Raw genomic sequence first — 18074 nt, forward strand, 5'->3', positions numbered from 1 at the left:
TTCAAGATCTGCAATGCTAATAGTATTAGTAACAATACTAACAGGCACTTATCATGCTGCTATTGATTGTAGGTCTAATCGGTCATGAGCTGCATTTTAAAGTTGTTAGAAACTACAAAAGAGTCCTATTGAACCTTTTTATAAAGACGGTGAGAAGACCGTTTAGTTGCCCTGATAGTGCGCACAAGTAGCCTACAAAATGACAAACTGCCTACAAAATGACAAACTGTAAATACTTCTGCCATGATCCGGTGATTTGCTGTAAACGCGAGATGTAAACGGGTGTAACTGCAGACCGCAATTCGGGGCTTTTCTTGATATGGGCGTACCTTGATATCACGAAACGCCCATTGATGCTCGCCATTCGGGCGTGGCCGTTTCTTGTAAGTGCATGTGTTTTTTTTTGTGGAAGAAAAGCAGGCAGCAAGATTTCGACAATGTCGGTACCTTTTTTTTTCCACAAAAGCACCTTATATTATCTTTGTTTCTTCTAAAAGCTTTTCACAAATCAACCAGTTTAGTTATCCAATTATTTATCTATTTGAAGTCAACATAATTAGATACCTATAATTTGAACTTGGAAGCTGTAATGTTAGATAACTAATTGATACTGACTAACGTACCAGCGTTTATGGTACTGTGCACTTAATCCATTGCTGCATAAAAGTTATTATTTTTAATTGAAGTTAATGACCAATGGCGAGCATCGATGTCTGTTTCCTGATATCAAGGAACGCCCATATCAAGAAACGCCTCGAACTGCGGTCTGCAGTTACACCCTATTGCTTAACTCCCTCTTTAAGAAAAACAACGGAAGTAATGGGGAAGTTGCAACAACATGCGCTTGTTTGACTTAAAAATTAACCCGTCTTTCAAATACCATACCCTTCTACAGTCTACACATCACGGCATATTAGGCTTTTTTCTGATTCAGGTACACATGTCAAGAAAACATTCCTGATTGGTCATGAAATGTGCGTCCCACAATGAAGGCTTGCTGCTCCATGTAGTCGGTGAGATGTGATTGGGGCTGCACAGCGCCTTGCTTTAAAACCTGCGTGAGCTTCGATCTCGTGACTCTCAAGCTGTCGAAATTTTGGAGGAAGACGGACAGACTGTATCCCAATCATGCAACAGCTATTGGAAGGCACTGATCAGCATTGATCTGTGTTTGCTCAAAACTGATGCGGTCAAACGCGCTCCATGAATGCCCATTTCTCCATTGAGCTGAGAAAAACTGGCAGTGGTGAAAAGGTTGATGATGTTGTCCGTACTGTTCCTGCTCGGTCTGGCTGGATCATGTAACGCACTAGGCTTCGCTTCACCTGTGGTCAACATCAGCTTGGATGATCCCCCCGAGGAACGATGGGCGCCACTACTGAAAGTATTTGACATCAACTACCTGAAGAAAGCAGCTGCTGAAGTGATTGAGTAAGTACACCGACTCAATTTGCCAAAAAGGCTTACACAAGTATAGTCTATTTTTCCCATAGGCTGATCATTTGACTGAATTAAGTGGTTACTATTGGCAGGGGAAACTCTTGAGTGTAAAAGTAATAGGCCTAAATTACATTGTACCTATTTCATTTTATTGTTTCATTCAGATTGTACTTGATAGATTAACATTTCCAATGAAAATTGAATTATAAATATTTAACTTTTCTGTACGTTTTTGAGAAAGTTTAGACCACCACTTATATAAAAAAAAAAGGGTAGTGCCATTATGTAGCTGTGTAATCAAGCCATTTCATAGTCTGCTTTTACAAAATGCTAGAATGTTCATAAAGTTGTATAGCCTAAAGTACATTTGTTTTTCTATGTTTGTAGTACCACTGTTCCAAAATGGGTGCATCTTGCTGTCATTCCGGTTGTGGACGCCATGGAAAAGTACATCCCACAGCCTTACGCAGGGGAGATCCGCGGAATGGCCTCACACTTTGGAGCAAGCCTTGCAGATATCATCATTCTCAACTTTGCTTATGAAATATCTGCGTATGTAATTGATGGCCTCCAATGCTGTTTATTTTCTGAGTTATGGAATGGATATGGATGTAGAATTTAATAGAGCAGACCACTGCCTTTATTTATTATTACTGTACTGATCAATTTGGGATTTTGTCCATATCAATGATTTTCCATGGCTGAACACACTCTTATTGTATCCTAGGTTTTGCACTAGTATTGTAGCTCAGGACACAAGTGGGCATGTGTACCATGGCAGGAACCTTGATTACCCACATGATGTTCTTAGGAATCTCACTGTCAGCATTGTCTTTTTCAAGAATGGAGAGGTATGTTGCACAGTTCAATGTTCAAGTCTGTAGTCATCATTTCAATATTGGCATGGCTAAGGGACGTTGTCAGGCACAGCAACATAGCACAGAGTTTCACAACCACATTGTTTAAGGGCCAGTCTTCTGTAGAAGGTTACTCTTTAATCAGGAATAGATGGATACCTGGGAAATCAGGAGAATGGACGAGCCAACAAATTATCTTTATTTGACACCCAACAGAAATGGAGAAACCCTTACAAGAGGACTCCAATGGGTAGTAAATCTCTAATGTAATTTGCCTCATGGGGGAGAATGGTCAACCAAAACTAATTCTAATCGGCAAACTTCTCCAGGTGGCTTACCGTGGTACCTCTTTTGCTGGCTATGTTGGGCTATGGACCGGACAGAGCCCAAACAAGTTCACAGTCTCTGGAGACCAACGCGGTAAGGAAACCCCTTGCCTGAATGGCCAGTGCCTGTGGACTCAAGTTTTCATATGGGTGTGAATTAGTCATTGAACAATTGTCTGTGTCGTCAACAGGTCAGGACCACTGGTGGGCATGGTGGGAGAATGTGGTCTCTGCCTTCCTACTGAAGAGATCTCCAGTCAGCTGGCTGGTGAGAGAGGCAAGTATGACAAAGACATCTGAAGTGTGCAGATCATCCCTCTCCAACAGAAATTAACTAATTAAACTATAACTAAACTATACTAAACTAAACTATAACCACCAATAATTATTGTGGCTTGTCATTTCCTGTTTCTGTCAGACTTTGGAGGAAGCGGCAAACTTTCAGGATGCCGTGATGCGACTGTCCAAAATCCCCATCATCACAAGCGTGTACTACATCGTTGCTGGAGTTCGGGCTGGTGAAGGAGTAGTTATTACCAGGGACAGGAAAGGCCCTGCTGATATCTGGCCATTGGATCCCTTAAATGGAGGGTAGGCAACAATGGGTCTCTCTTCCTTAGTGAGTGCATGGATTTCAAAAAGAGAAAATCTGGGTAGTACAGTATAGGGTCAATATCAAATATTAAGTAAGTTTATGTTAAATGTCAACATTGGTTTGTTCTCTTGGATGGTTGACTAAATAATAGTGTCCTGTCCTACTGTAGGTGGTACAGAGTGGAGACAAACTTTGACCACTGGCTTCCTCCTCCCACAATGGATCACCGAAGGCGAGTGTCTCACTTTCTTTTTGTGCAAAAAAAATAATTTCCCCTTGGGATCAATAAAGTACCTATCTTCTTCTCTTCTTAATCTAAAGAAAGAAGTAATATGGTTATGTAACTTGCTGTCTTTGAATAAAAGCAAAAATATGTATTTTTGTTTGTCCCTTTCAGAGATGCAGCCAACAAAGCATTAAATGCTACCGGTCAAGATCATATCAATGTGGAAACACTTTATCAAGCAAGTACATGAAGTCTAATGTCTATTTTGGATAAGTGTTTATGTTTGAGGACATTATACTGTACTGTACCCCAGTCTAGTAATTGGTCTTCATGTTCATTGAAAACGGATGAGTGCATTTCTCCATATAAATTGCTTTTGAATTGTACAGTATATTAAAGTTATTTTGTCTTTCAGGTTTTGTCAGTGTATCCAGTATGTAACGGGTAAGGAGGTTATGTTCTCATTTCAGTGTTTCCCTTAAATGTGAATCAGATGTCACATGAGTTTAACACACTTCCCTTTGTCTCACCACAGCAATTACATGTTGTATCACAGTTAGTAATGCCCTGTAAAACAGCATGGTTAAACACTTCAACACTACATTCTCAAAGTATAGTGGTCAACATTTTGAACATGTTTTGGTGTGATACTGGAATGTAGGCAATTGTCTATATTTGCCATAATTATGATTTGTAAGTCTCATATACAGTAAGTGTCAGTGGATATGTGTCTCTGGTGCTTGTTTCCCAGGATTACTATTTACACAACAACAATGAGTGCAGCCACCCCTGAAAAATACAAATCAATTGTCAGACCACAGGTAATAAAACCACTGGGGTTACCTCCAATTTTTCTCAATGCAATGAACAATGACCTTGTTGAATGAATCATTTACAGTAGGCTTGTTCTTTCATAATCTTTTCATATTTGTTGTATTCAATGATTTGTTTGACTGTTAATCATTCATTAACCTCCTGTTTATTGTTTTCTCTTTCAAGGGTTGCCCTAGAACAGTGGTTCACCGGTGGGACACTCTCCCGGGGGGGCGCGAGTAGGCTACAGGATGGGAGGGGAAAAAGAAAAAAAAGAAAAGAAAAAACACGAAAAATCACAGACTCACTGGCTATTAGTAGACCTACAAAGGAGATGCAACAGATTCCCCCCATGTCGAAATGCAAGTGGTTGGACTATTATAACACACAAACAAATCAACCACACAGTTTCATTTCAAATCTACCAATACAGGGGGTAGTATTTTGAGCCTGTGACGCAACGTCACGTAAGTGCTACTATATAATATATAATATATAATTGCTATATATTATATAGCAATAGCCTAGTAATGATAATAGGCCTACCACTACTCATAATAATAATAATGCCTGCAAGCTCACATTAGAAGTCTGGTGCTACTGCCAATTATAACAATAGCCTAGTAATGATAATAGGCCTACCTACCGCTACTGATGATGATGATAATAATAATAATAATAATAATAGTGTGGGCCTAACAATAATAGCCTAGCCTAGGGCTATCTATCTATCTATCTATCTATCTATGCAAGGTGGTGTAGTGGGGGTGGCGCCGGGAAGGGGGGGGTGGCGCCGGGAGGAGGGGGGGCCCCAACTGCAATGAACCAGCTTTGGGGGGGCCCAGCTTGCAAAAGGTTGAGAACCCCTGCCCTAGATATTAGTGAATCTGAAGATTTGTGGACCATGTGGTTGTTCGGACTTTGCAGAGCAGGGATTTCTGCAAGAGCCTGTTATTACATGAGTGAATTATCATGGGAATTTGAAATGTTTAATGGAATTCGAACATTTTAGCAACAAAGTTGTACACAATTATGGCTGTTTGTGGCCTTGGTCTATACATTACAATTTTACTTGAAAATTGCTCACGTTATGCTCTGGACTAAGTCACACATTTATGTTGTAGTCATTGGCCCTAGTAATGCGATACTATTTTTGTAAGAGATATTGTGGATGATATACTTCAATAAAACGATACATGGATGACTAAATACAATAAAATTAATCCTTGACATCTTTCAGTATTGAAAGGCACTGTTCATACGTTTATTTTCAGGATAATGCATAGCCTACGTGTTTTGCACTTCTTTCAATTGTTATTTGCAAAGCACTTCAGTCCATAATCAACAGAACATATTGCTCCAGCCTGAATGGGCCTATGTTTTATTTGTATTTTAAAAAATAAATTATATGGGATTATTCTATATGAATATTGCCAACTCCAAATTTGTGGGAAAATGACGGGTTCGGATAAGTGTGAGCAATAGCAAAATGCCACCAAGCCAGTATCAGAGGTTATAGTTTTTTCCGATGTTTCAAGTACATCTCGATGCTTTATTGCAGGTCTGATTCTCAAAGGTAGCCTTCTTTGAGATGACTAGGCAATACAATACATTATGGTGAACAGAAAGGTCCACCAAACCCATCAGGGCAAGGTTGAGCAACAATGTTTCCTGCGCACATCTGTTTAAAACAAGATCAGCGCAAGGGGTCGATTTTGTGCTCGCGTTGGACAGCCGTGGTCATATGACAACCCGTACTTCCTGTAGACACTTCACGACTTCACTTCAGCATTTTTTTTTGTCTGATCTGCCTGGAGGGAGCGATCTGTCTAGCAAACCGGCTAGCTGTTCCACAACACTGCAACTCAACTATCAAGATGCTGGCGCTTATCAACAGGCTGTTGGACTGGTTTAGGTCTCTTTTTTGGAAAGAGGAGATGGAACTTACATTAGTTGGACTTCAGTATTCCGGGAAAACCACTTTTGTGAATGTTATAGCAGTAAGTAATGTTAATTGCTAAAGTGTTAGTCAGCAGAATTGCTCGTGCATGCCGGTGGAAGACACCAACCCAGGAACGTGGCTCGCTTTCTCTGATCGCCGCCAGCTCGCCTCTCACTGACTAGCAGCAAGCCACATTGACATGATCAGCTAAGCTAGTTTGCTAACTTAGATAATACGTCCTCAACAACAGCATGGCAGCTGTCACAGATGGGTCTACGATTTCATGAATCACAGCAGCTAGCTTCAGTTACTGTAGTTAGGCTAGCTATTACAACAACATGTCAGGCTACTCTTTGAGTGACACCCTCGTATCGTCTTTGAACTGCAGCTGTAGAATACATTTTCTGTTAAGGATCGACGCCTACAAGAGAACAATTTGCCATGTGTTTCTGTGTGCTTTCGTGACATTCTTTCTGTCAGTCTGAAGCACGTGCTGCTACTTTGTAAACAACCCTGCTTACGTCATCAATTGGACAATCAACAATAATCAATCTAAAGTAACTCTTGTACAGGCTATTTATTTTCTGTAATCTGACCTGTTTACAATTTACTTTCAAAAGGTAGTCTAGCTTTTAGATTTCAGAAATAAGAACACTTTAGTTTTGCCTAAACTACAGTTAGTCAATAGACTTAAAACTACTCAGTATGTTGGTAGATATCCCTTGAAGATACAACAAAGTAACCGTTTTACTCAGGCCATGGAGTAGGACACTCTGCCTCGATGTTACTTTCCTCTAACTTGGTTTACCTGTGTCTATTATGGAAAAGCCGAAATTCTAAAAACCTGCTTGAATGGACCTCAGGTACCCAAACCACTTTGCATTGGCTTGACCTTTTTACTCCACTGAAATGTGTTTTTCATGTTTTTTATACGATTTAATGAGTTCATTTCTGGAGAACATGACTACTAGGCCTATAGTCCAAGCTGGAGTGGAGGATACTTACACGATAAGCTTTGAGACATGGCAACTGGCAGGTCGTCAGAATATATATTTATCACAAGAATGCAGCACTCTTTTCCACTTTTCCACAGCTGTGGTCAGGTGATAGGAAATGTGGGCTGGATAAAGCCACACTCTCGTGCATCTATCTGTGGAATTGACAGTCAGTTACACTAGCCACAACTCCACATGCATTTAGCTGTGTATTATTTAAATTGGACTAAAATCAGCTTCACTGCCTAAGTGGTAAAAATAATAAAGAAAAAAAAATTAAGAATAGGTAGAATATTGGCTAAGGTGCTGGTGTTGTGTTGTGTGCCCTGCTGTCCTGGGACTGTCCTGTCCTGAACATAGTCCACAGGCCTCATTGAAGCAGACTGGTTACCCCTCTCCATCCTTGGTGTGTACTCTGGGGCATGGTGCCCTTTAAAATCTTCTTTTACCATTTACCAAGCAGAAACTCAGTAAAAGTGCTATGTCATTTGACCAGGTGGCCATGCAGGATGCCCCACCAAACCAAGCAGACATCCTACACACTACTGTATGTCACAGACAGTTTGTCCTTCTTCCTCTTTTAGTTTTCACATCTGGGATCCTGAATAAGCTATTTTGATAAGTGTATTTGCTATGTTTCTTAGTTGAATTTCCTTTAGAAAGCTGTGTAATCACAAATTCTAAGATATTCAGTTGTTTAAGAGGGCATTTTGAAAAATGGCCTTGCAATGACATGGCTAAAGTATAGAATCCCAAAAATGTCTATAATCTAATCATGACCATAATTTAATCTTTCATGACCTGTAATAGCCTGCAAATGTGTGACCTAGATGGGAACAATGCTGTAGCAACAAACGGTGCCCTACCATCACCAACAGTAGCCTGCATTTGTCTTTTAAACCAGCCTTTCTAATGTGGTTGTGTCTACTAACTGTATGTGGTTGATGTCGACAAACACTGACAATGTCTTCTCTTTTGTCTCTCAGTCTGGCCAGTTCAATGAAGACATGATCCCCACAGTTGGCTTCAACATGCGGAAGGTTACCAAAGGCAATGTGACAATAAAGGTAAGTGTGCCCATAGCAGATGGGCTCTGCCATTTAAAGGGATAGTTCACCCTAAAATCATAATTTCTTACTCTTTCACATACCTTAGATGTTGTTCGTTGACCAGTAGTGACAACTGTGAAGCGCCTGTCATTCCATTTGCCACAGCAGCTGAGAGGGGTAGTAGATTCTCAATCTATCCCAACAGCATTGTCTCCATTACCCACCTAAATCTACTCATTGTCGTAAAAAGTAATATTGCAGCAATGTTATCCATTACGTAGCTCCTTTTTCGTAAGCATGACATCGTTAATGTAGCTAATCTCAAATACATTTTGAATGCACTGGGGTCTCCCAAGCCTTGTGTATTCAAAGTTCTGCAAGCTGTGTAGCTTCAGTGAAAAATAGTTCTTAAAACTACAACAATAAAGTCATAGTTTACACCGAAAAGCATTCGGTAAGATTATTCTTAGTCTTTGGATAGTTTGAGTAGTTCTTGTTCAGACAATATTGTTGGGCTAGATTGATAATCCATGTTAAACTACTAGCCGAAGCTATATGCTACCCCTCTCGAAATTACGATTTAAGGGTGAACCATCCCTGCAGTGCATTATTCACGCACGCACTGTGTGTAGTGTTTACCATATGCCTGTGACTTGCCTGTGCAGATCTGGGACATAGGTGGACAACCTCGCTTCAGAAGTATGTGGGAGCGGTACTGTCGAGGAGTCAACGCCATTGTGTAAGTATCTGGGGCTAAAGTGCAGCAGCTTGACACAGCCTGTATTCTGAGACACAGCCTTTATTCATCCCTCTAAACCTAAATATTTCAATCTTAATTCCTACCAAAACTCTTCAAAGAGTCCTACATACTGTATATCCTCATGTAAACCAACTACTACTTTAAGAGTTTAAGAGATAATGATGTCTTTTTAGGATGCATTCCCTATGATGGTGGTCAACGAGCAAATGTAATGTAACCTGTGGATCTATATTGATCGATTTGAAAAAAACAGTCCTTGAACATGTTTTTCACTTTTCAGGTACATGGTGGACTCAGCAGATCGTGAGAAGATAGAAGCCTCTAGAAACGAACTACACAATCTGTTAGACAAACCTCAGCTACAAGGAATCCCTGTAAGGCAACTCTTAAGTAATGTGATGGTGTCAATCACAGTGTGTGAACAGCAGCAATGTTGTTGTTGTTTTTTTTATCCCTCTTGAGTTCTTCAGACCAAATGTTTGTGCCCCTATACCTTGACCTTGACCCATGGCATCACAATCGTTCATCAACCTTGTAATTAGCAATCAAGTGACTCATTGGAAGTGTTCATTTAAGTCCAAGCCAATATTTTGATTAGATTTAAATGCCCAGCCAAGCATCTAATTGACATAACAATGTTTGACATGCTGACTCTGTGGCCTTCCGGATAGAACACCCAAAGACTGTCCTGTCTTCTTTCCCCAACAGAGAAGGCTCTCTGATAACAAAAGCACAGCGCTAATACAAATCTTATAGATTATCTGTCCAGATGGTGTGATGCATCTGCAGACCATGGAAGAGGAATTGATTCTGCTGAGAACTGAGTCACAGGTAGAGTCATTAAGCCTGGTCTCCACGCACTCACTCACCCCTCATGCTCATCTCTCTGTTTTCAGGTTCTAGTTCTGGGAAACAAGAGAGACATTCCCAGTGCACTGGATGAGAAGCAGCTTATCGAGAAACTGTAAGATGCTCGGTTTTTCACGTTTCTACTACACTATCTTACTTTACAGAGGTTATACTGTGCTCCTTTTTCTTTGATCTCATAACAGCATAGAAGAATGTCAAATTGAATTGAATGCTGCTTTTGTAATGTGGATCATGAGGACAAGTAAATTAAATCACCTGACATTTATATGTAGTAGTGGTTTATGGCTAATACAATATTGTTTAAATTGTAAATGGATGAGTATAATGTGATCTTGGTAGAGTAATAAAAGTCTTCCAAAGCTAATGAAATGGCCATGAATGATGATGTCTGTAGGAATGCCCTACTGAACTCAACCACAGTTTTTAATTGTAATGAATGAGTGGGTGATGTGGGGTTAAGAAGACAATATTCCCCGGTATTGTAGGTCCCTAAAATAAAAATAAAAATGTACATGGAAAGGAGGAACATAACTTACTTATCCCACATTATTTTACAATTGTTAAGTGATAAAATGACATTTTTTGTATTAACATTTCATTCACTTATAATTAAAGGAAGTTATAATTAAAGTAATAATCTTAACAAGCAAAAGCAGGAGAAACAGGTGTTCTTATGCTTTTGATGGCACTAATTGATATAACTTATTGCAGGAATCTGTCAGCCATTCAGGACAGAGAGATCTGCTGTTACTCAGTCTCCTGCAAAGAGAAAGACAACATAGGTAAGGAATGGGAGTACATTTTCTAATGGCAAAACTCAAAGCCTGCAGGGGTATAGGGTCATTTCTAACCAAAGAATGTCATAAGTGTTAGCGTTTCTGTGTCTGAAACGTAATAGAGTTATATCTTCTTTCTCCTTCTCTCCTCCTCAGATATCACACTGCAGTGGCTAATCCAACACTCAAAGTCCCGGAGGAGCTGAGAGCGTAGCCCCGAGTTCCTCTCCCTGCTCCAGCTCCCATGGTCACGGGGTCCATGTGAGTCATCAGTCCCACTGCCTTCGTGAAGTACAGCGTTCCACAGCCACCTGTCTGCCCTGTTATCCAACACACCATCTCCTACTGCCTCCAGTGCACTGCAACAGACATGTAGCTTTCTGTACAGCACCACCACCCCCCACTGCGTAGAGTCTTAGTTGTCACAATGCCTTGATGGAAGCATGGAAAGTGGACTGTCCATACCCATCATGCCTCTGTCTCTGGTTTTGATGGAATCGCTCTTTATCTGTTATACGTCCATTCTTTGGGTTAAACGATTCAAAAGGGATTCAGACCTTGAAACATGAATCTCATGAAATCGCAGATCCAGTCCAGTTCCATGTCAGCTTTCGATGTCAATGTTATAGTGTTTGACTGTACAATTTAATGGATTTTGCCAAAAGACAATTGTTGCTTGTTTGAATGCATTTCTAGCCTGACAAACTATGACATGCTATAATGTAAGTTAGTTGCTGTACTGGCAGATGGAAATATTTCATGATAATTTATTTTACGAAGTGACCTAAATTGAAGGGTTTACATGACAAATGGGAAGTATGATGGTACGAAATGTTTTAGTTTGAGTTAAATCCTAAAAGGGGACTACAGAGTTGCACAGTAAGTGCCTTCTGCAAAAATGTATTTGATTTCTGAGGCAAAATAGTGCTCCAGATGAGAATATAATCATCAAAGAAACCCAGATATACTGAACATTTTTTAGACCCACCATGTTTTAGACCCACAATTTACTTGGTGCTCCTGGGACACCATTTCTCTTGACATTTTTTAATAAGATTACTCGGGGCAATCCCACTTTATTTAATGCACTTTTGTAAATGTGCTTCAATAGTGGAAAGTGTTCAAGTTACTGATGTTAATAGCACAAGGAGAAAATGTTGATATTACTTTGTTAGGTGGGGGGCGAAGCAGAATCATGTTTCACTGTAGTCCTCAATGTTTTTCGGAACTTGAAAAGTATGGCAGTTTTCAGACTGTCTTAGCACTTGAGTCTCTTTCTTTAATGATCTGTATTTAAAGCCTAATCAAATTCAGTTGATCAGAAAGCCACAAAGTGTTACTCATAGTTGAAATCATGGTATATAAAGTCAGCCCTTTCCTTGCAATTACTGTTCAATAGTGTCTCTGAGGTCTGAGGATATGTGAAGGCCGAGGCCTACAGTACATCTAACATATATGCCTTGTCATCTCTAAGCTTTTGCTTGAATTATGATGTCTTTCATGAAGCCTTACTAATTGCATTGCTGCATGCCTCAAGATGTCACTTGTCTTAGTTTGAAATGTTGATGATATTATTTAGGGGGTCATCAGTTCCCTTTCACATAGACAATAATTCCATTGATAGACAATGATTCCAGGTAATGTTCTCCAATTGTGACCTTACGACACATCATACATTTTATTCTGTCCCTTGAATAAATCTCTATGAATTATTCACTGCACCCTGTTCAATGTGAACAATTGTTTTGTTGTACTAGGATATCACTGCATTGCTGATTAGGCTATGTTGAGTATATTCTGCACCTCAACTGGTTTACTTGAGTATGTTCATGTCCTCCATACTGGAAGTGCTTAACATTATTTTCTCTATTGTGTTGTATGAGGTCATTTGTCTTTCTCTCTCTCTCCCTCTCAGTTGGTCTATGTTTAGGGGGCTACAGAATAGGGGGGTCTTCTTACCTCTGTAATTATCTGTTTGCTGCCCAAGGCATTTTATTAAAATGACAACATGGAAAGGAAGGCTTCTCCAATGTGAATTTGTGTCTGCATGTGCAACATGTGCATTGCAGTATTTGTAAATAAGAAGTAGATTTTTATTCAAGTGAATGCTCTTATATGTTAATTGCCTTTTTTTTCTGTGACTGCTTAATAAATTAGTTTTTATCTTTAACTATTAGTAATTTCAACATGTCCTTTGCTTGTGTCAATCTGCTAATTTGTAGCAAAGGAATGCCTGTCCTCTGTAACATTAGGATATACTGTATCTGAAAGGTCTGCTTGTGTATCAGTCTCCAATAAACAACAGCTAATTAAGCTACATTCTAATTGTAATTACCAAAATAATTTGTGGGGCATAGAATGAATGTAATGGCAGGCAAAAATAGTTATCAAATTAGACATTTTTTATGTCACTGACTGAGTAATGTGTAGTCTCACCTTACTCGTATCTACTGTATACTGATGAAGTGTTGAACTGGACAGGGGAGACAGAGCACTCATGAACTAGACAGGGGAGTAAGAACAATCAGACAAGAAAAATTCCCAATGACATGAATTCCCAAATTAACCTTTTGTAATAGCCTTTAAGGCCTTCATAATCAATTGTCTTTGCCACGCCCCGCTGATGGTTGGGTACTATTAGATTTACCCACAACAGTGAATCTTCCCACAAGAACGTCCACAAGGTGGAAGCAAAGTGCTGTGAAAGCTGAAAACTCACTGAAGGAGTCTATGCTATGCTGTATCCTCACAAACAAGGTCTATTGTCTAAGCCGAAGGTTACAATGTCCTTTGGAACTTCTCATTTGCAGTATTTCCAAGTTTTGAGTGACATTCCTCAGCTTTCATCAGGTTCTCTATGCAGTATGTTGGAGCACAGTATTGGAAGAGTAACATACTGTATGTGCTACCTTTGACAGAACGATCATCTCACAGTTGAAATAATTGAAAAAAAAAATGGTGGTCCCTCAAGCATGCTGTAGAGAAAAGGCTCAACCTGAGGTTACAGCAACCTGTAGGTTTTACAATACATTCTGACACCTTTAGAAAATCACTATAGGTCTACAGTTTTTATTGAAATGCAACATTCAGGCTAATAGGAATAAGAGAACAAGTGCCGGACATTGCAGGGCAAACTAGGGGGTAATAAAGCCATGTTCTCACAGCTGGAAAAGTACGGACCCCTGAGAGGGGAGACCTGCTGTTAAACCAGAAACGCCTTAATTAATCTAATTTCTTAAACACAGCTGCTGGGTTTTATTTTATAGTGGCGCGGCAGTTAATGTGTGGATGGATCCAGGTGTTTTTTTGATGAAGTGTGTGTGTGTGTGTGTGTGTGTGTGTGTGTGTGTGTGTGTGTGTGTGTGTGTGTGGTTTACAATTACCATGAACACAGTGGATAAGTGGTGGTTATGGCCCTGCCTCAAGGGTTTATGGACAGAGAAGGTCATGGACTTGACCTTAAGGTGTAACATGCAGCATTAGCATTACGAAACCTGCCACACTGGGTTTGTTACATGTTCTGCTCCATTCACCTGATGTCACAAGCACACAATTGCTGGTTCCTTCTTCAAAATAGTAGTCCTGTCTTCATTCCTTTCCCGAAAAACACAGACCCTCCTCTGAGCAATTCTAGCACTGACTTCTTTGCTTGACACCCTTTTCACCTCCACATACCATAAAGACCCTTATTTAAGCTATAGAGAGAATCATTAATAACAGTCCCTCGGTCAGAGAGAGTAGAGGTTTGAGCCATGTAAAGTTATAGGTGCTTTAGCATTGGTAATCTGTTCTCCAGGAGAGAGATAGTAGTAGTCATGTTGGGCAGGAACTTAATGGATGGTCTCTGTTGTAATGAGAGAAAGTGGTATAAATCAGCTCTCCATGGGGCTGCCATGGCACTGATGTCCCCAGATAATGAGAAAACAGGAAACATTTATCATGCAATGCTTACTGTATGAATGGGGAGCAATTTATGATTTAGAGGCTCTTCACTGTATCCCTTTGTTAAATGAGGATGTATGTTCAACCTCAAGTTTTAGTGCATCATGTGTTGGATGATGTAAAGTAGTTATAAAGTCTTGAGCTTGGCCTGTGAGGGTAGGACATGAACAGAAGATGCCAGTTAGATGCAGAGAATTTCAGGGTAAGCCCTCTGTCCATTAACTGCCTGCCTATTCTTTGCTCAGAGAAATTGTTTCAGCCTGCGTGTCTACTGTTGATTACATATTTGAGCTCCCTTTCTTTAACATGCCTGAGACAGTATCATTCAACACATGGAGATATGGGAAGCTTGCTCTCTGAGGAGACTTCACTTCACTTAACCCCCAGACAGTGTAACAAGTATACATATCACACATCTATATTCTGCCTTGTACTGTAATCCATTTCACTCCCAGTATGTGCAATGCTGTGAAAAGGAGAGGTTACACTCTTACAAGCATAACCTAAGTGCTCAAGTTCCCTGTAAATTGTCTCTCCACATCTAGAGGATTTTTTTCCAGTGAGAAAAGCTTTTATATTTCTCTGCCTGTTGAGGCAGACACAATGTTCCAATTTGATGCACTTTAAAAGTGGTGCTGAATCCTCCCCTGTGCCATTGTGATGAGGGCAGGCAGACCATTCCCCCTCTGGCTCTCTCCCTGCCTCTGAAGCATTAGCACCAACAGTGCCTATCTTTCTGTCTCCTCTTTCTCCTCTGTACAACAAACCGCCTCCTCTCACCATCCCTTTCTTTTTTCTTTCTCTCTCATACACTATTCAGCCAGTGTTTTGTGTACTTATTTGCCTATATTTGGCATTTTCCTATGAACTCTCCCCATTGCCCACTGTTTAAGTCATAAGAGAAGCTCACAATACACGTGAATGTCCAGTGCCGTCAAACAGCACCCCACCTAATCAACTGTGTTTGTAGTCTGAAATGACAAGGTGGCTGAAGATCTATGAGGCTCCTCACCCTCTACTAAGGGTGTACATCATATGGCTACAGTGTCTCCAGATTGTACATGTACAGAGCTAGTACACTGTTGGGACCTGCTGTATTCATCCCATAGAGCAAAGCAGGCTCAGTCTGAGATGGTGCAATTTCAAATCCAGCTTGGAATGGAAACAGTGGAACTCTACTCGTCATGTGTTTGGTTTGTTTGGAAAAAAGAGAGAGGGTGTGGGTCCACTGTTTTTTTTATTGTTATGCTTCCCCATCACACTCATGTTTTCTCTTGAAGGCACAGCCTCCCTGACCCACGCTATGAGGGAGGAGGGCATTACATAGCCTAGGCTACTGTACAACTGGTGACATGTTCAGCATGAGGTCTCCTAACTGGGAACTGGGAGGGGAATGTGATGGAACTGTGAGAAGTAGGTGGTTCATGAAAAAAATTAGTCAGTCTCTCTTCAAATTGGCTGCCATTTGGGTAATGTTTTGAAAGGAGTGATGTGCAGTGTAAATACCCTTTTGAATACCCTTCTTTGTCCTTAAATAGTCAGTAGATGGCAGAATGATTTAGCAAATCAGTTTTTTTTCTTTTGGAAGATCTTTGTGAGAACAGTTTGCGTTAATTGTATTCATCATTATGACTGTCATTACTGGTGAATGTGTTTCATGTCGATCCAGTCATTTGTTTGGTTATGTTCACTGTTATTGTTAGTGGTGTGTTGGTAGCTATTCCCTCACTGTACCTCAGTACAGACAGAAATTAGATCAGAATACCTCTGTTTGAGGCTCCTCTAATTATGAGGTAATTGGTTCCAGGATCCAAAAGGCAGTGATTGCCTGTGTTTTACGAGTAGCAAATAACTTGTTCCAAAGTTGTTAAATTATAGTTTGGGGATTAGAGGTTTTCGAATCACAACCTTGACAGGCGTCTGAAAACACCTTATTCATGTCCTGGCATGGGCCGTAATTTGGGGCTAATCGCTATGTGTGGAATGCCACATGATTAATATGGAGCCGCATGGCACACATCACCGTCCCTTTACTGCTGAACACTCCATAAAAAAACATATGGTTGCATGCACATTCACCATGCAATGGAGCTGCCTAGGGCTCTCCTATTAGAACTATTGTGTTGATTTGTGCTATGACTCAAATTAGTTCACACAAGCCTATTAAGTCACAAACCGAAAACATAGTTGGTGAAAATCAAAAAGCTGACTGTGAATTTGTTGGTCTTTCTTCAGCCAACGTTTTTCCTTTTTTGAGTTTGGAGAAAAAAGCTGCTGAGATGTCCAAATGCAATGATTCCATTTTGACTTAAAAAGCGTAATCTTTTCAGAGCTGTTCTGTTATCCAGCGTTATTTCAGATAGCTAGCTCCCCTGTGAATGCTTTCATACAATACCTCCACCTCCTTTGCCTCTGAGACTCTTTGCCCCTCAAATTCCATTAAAAGTCATAACTTTAGCTCCGGGGGCTCTGATCAAATGGAAAAGGTAATGCATTTTCCAGCTTTTTTGATATTTCCAATGTACCTCGTATTTACATATAGATGGAGTATTTATCAGCGAGTCTGCATTGAAAGCGGATTCACTGTAGTCCATTTTATTGCACCATGTTGGATTTATGTATATTTAATGAAAAGATGTAGGGAATGTAGTTATTTGAACATTTGTACATACATGGTGTGTTGGACAGAATAGTAATGCAGGGGCCGTGGACGTTTCAACTTCTGAGTTGATTATAGAACTTTGTTGGGTGGGTGTTCTCTGGTCAGTCCTGGATACATATGGCCCACAATGTTAGCTTATGCACATATTCCCATAAGATGTCTCATTAGAAAGATAAAACTGAAATAATTGGGCAATAAACAGCTGGGACCCTCATAATTCAAATGGCAAGTTTATCTATGCTCTATAACTATGTCTGGGGCTTCACACAGTCCAACTCTTGATCAGCGGGAACAAGGAGTAAGTTAGAGGTACAGATGCCATAGAGGAAGTGATGAGAGTCACACACAGTAAACCCATGGTTTACAGATAGATGCTTTGTAATATAGTCCTTTAATGACAGGTCCTGCTGTCCTAAATCCACTCCTACACTGGCTGCCAAAGCATTTCCAGGTTTCTGATGTCACCATCCAATATCCCTGGAGGTTTTATGTGTGTTTCACCCATATCTTTTGATGAAGGCCATGAAAAAAATGCCCTGGAGAGAGAAATCAAACCCGTGGCTTCTTTATCCTTGTATGAAGAAGATGTTGGTGATGTAACCAGTCAGCTATCTCTGAGTAGAGCTAGTCAGAGCAGGCCCCATTAGTGCAGTTATCCCTCAGGTCACCTCCATTCCTCTTCCATTCAGACCCAGCAATGCCACATTCTTTCTAGGGAGGGAATGCTCTCTCCACCACTTCATCTCCATCCCTGCCTGTGTGTTGGCTGAGTTCACCCTTTAAGCCCCTTACACCACCGCCAAACAGGACTAGATCATCTA

General features: G+C 40.4%; 2 protein-coding genes across 3 annotated transcripts; both read left to right on the top strand.

Moving 5' to 3' along the window:
* Positions 1-811: 811 nt before the first annotated feature.
* On the top strand, positions 812-5018 carry LOC310802951 (N-acylethanolamine-hydrolyzing acid amidase-like). Its single transcript, XM_083667585.1, has 11 exons — positions 812-1431; positions 1828-1992; positions 2168-2291; positions 2627-2717; positions 2815-2900; positions 3042-3214; positions 3388-3450; positions 3616-3682; positions 3860-3888; positions 4196-4265; positions 4444-5018. Exons 1-11 carry the CDS (start codon positions 1259-1261, stop codon positions 4498-4500), a joined length of 1098 nt encoding a protein of 365 aa, XP_083523711.1. The 5' UTR covers positions 812-1258; the 3' UTR covers positions 4501-5018.
* Positions 5019-6007: 989 nt separating this feature from the next.
* Positions 6008-12825, top strand: LOC310803488 (ADP-ribosylation factor-like protein 8B). 2 transcript variants are annotated; one of them, XM_083668279.1, is made up of 8 exons: positions 6008-6257; positions 7691-7741; positions 8181-8261; positions 8909-8982; positions 9284-9377; positions 9900-9967; positions 10585-10655; positions 10806-12825. In XM_083668279.1, exons 1-8 carry the CDS (start codon positions 6135-6137, stop codon positions 10853-10855), a joined length of 612 nt encoding a protein of 203 aa, XP_083524405.1. In that variant the 5' UTR covers positions 6008-6134; the 3' UTR covers positions 10856-12825. The 2 variants fall into 2 exon arrangements, with proteins under 2 accessions (XP_083524405.1, XP_083524406.1); XM_083668280.1 differs by lacking the exon at positions 7691-7741.
* The last annotated feature ends 5249 nt before the right edge of the window (positions 12826-18074 follow it).

The sequence above is a fragment of the Argentina silus genome, assembly GCF_951799395.1.
Source record: "Argentina silus genome assembly, chromosome: 4".
NCBI classification, from domain to species: domain Eukaryota; kingdom Metazoa; phylum Chordata; class Actinopteri; order Argentiniformes; family Argentinidae; genus Argentina; species Argentina silus.

Excerpts from the sequence above, each read along its gene's own strand:
- LOC310803488 (XM_083668279.1), top strand. The coding sequence starts at position 6,135 with ATGCTGGCGCTTATCAACAGGCTGTTGGACTGGTTTAGGTCTCTTTTT. Across the intron at positions 6,258-7,690 it reads CTTTTGTGAATGTTATAGCA|GTGGCCATGCAGGATGCCCC; the intron begins GTAAGTAATGTT and ends TCATTTGACCAG. Across the intron at positions 9,378-9,899 it reads CTCAGCTACAAGGAATCCCT|GTTCTAGTTCTGGGAAACAA; the intron begins GTAAGGCAACTC and ends CTCTGTTTTCAG.
- LOC310802951 (XM_083667585.1), top strand. The coding sequence starts at position 1,259 with ATGATGTTGTCCGTACTGTTCCTGCTCGGTCTGGCTGGATCATGTAAC. Across the intron at positions 2,718-2,814 it reads AGTCTCTGGAGACCAACGCG|GTCAGGACCACTGGTGGGCA; the intron begins GTAAGGAAACCC and ends TGTCGTCAACAG. Across the intron at positions 3,889-4,195 it reads GTGTATCCAGTATGTAACGG|GATTACTATTTACACAACAA; the intron begins GTAAGGAGGTTA and ends CTTGTTTCCCAG.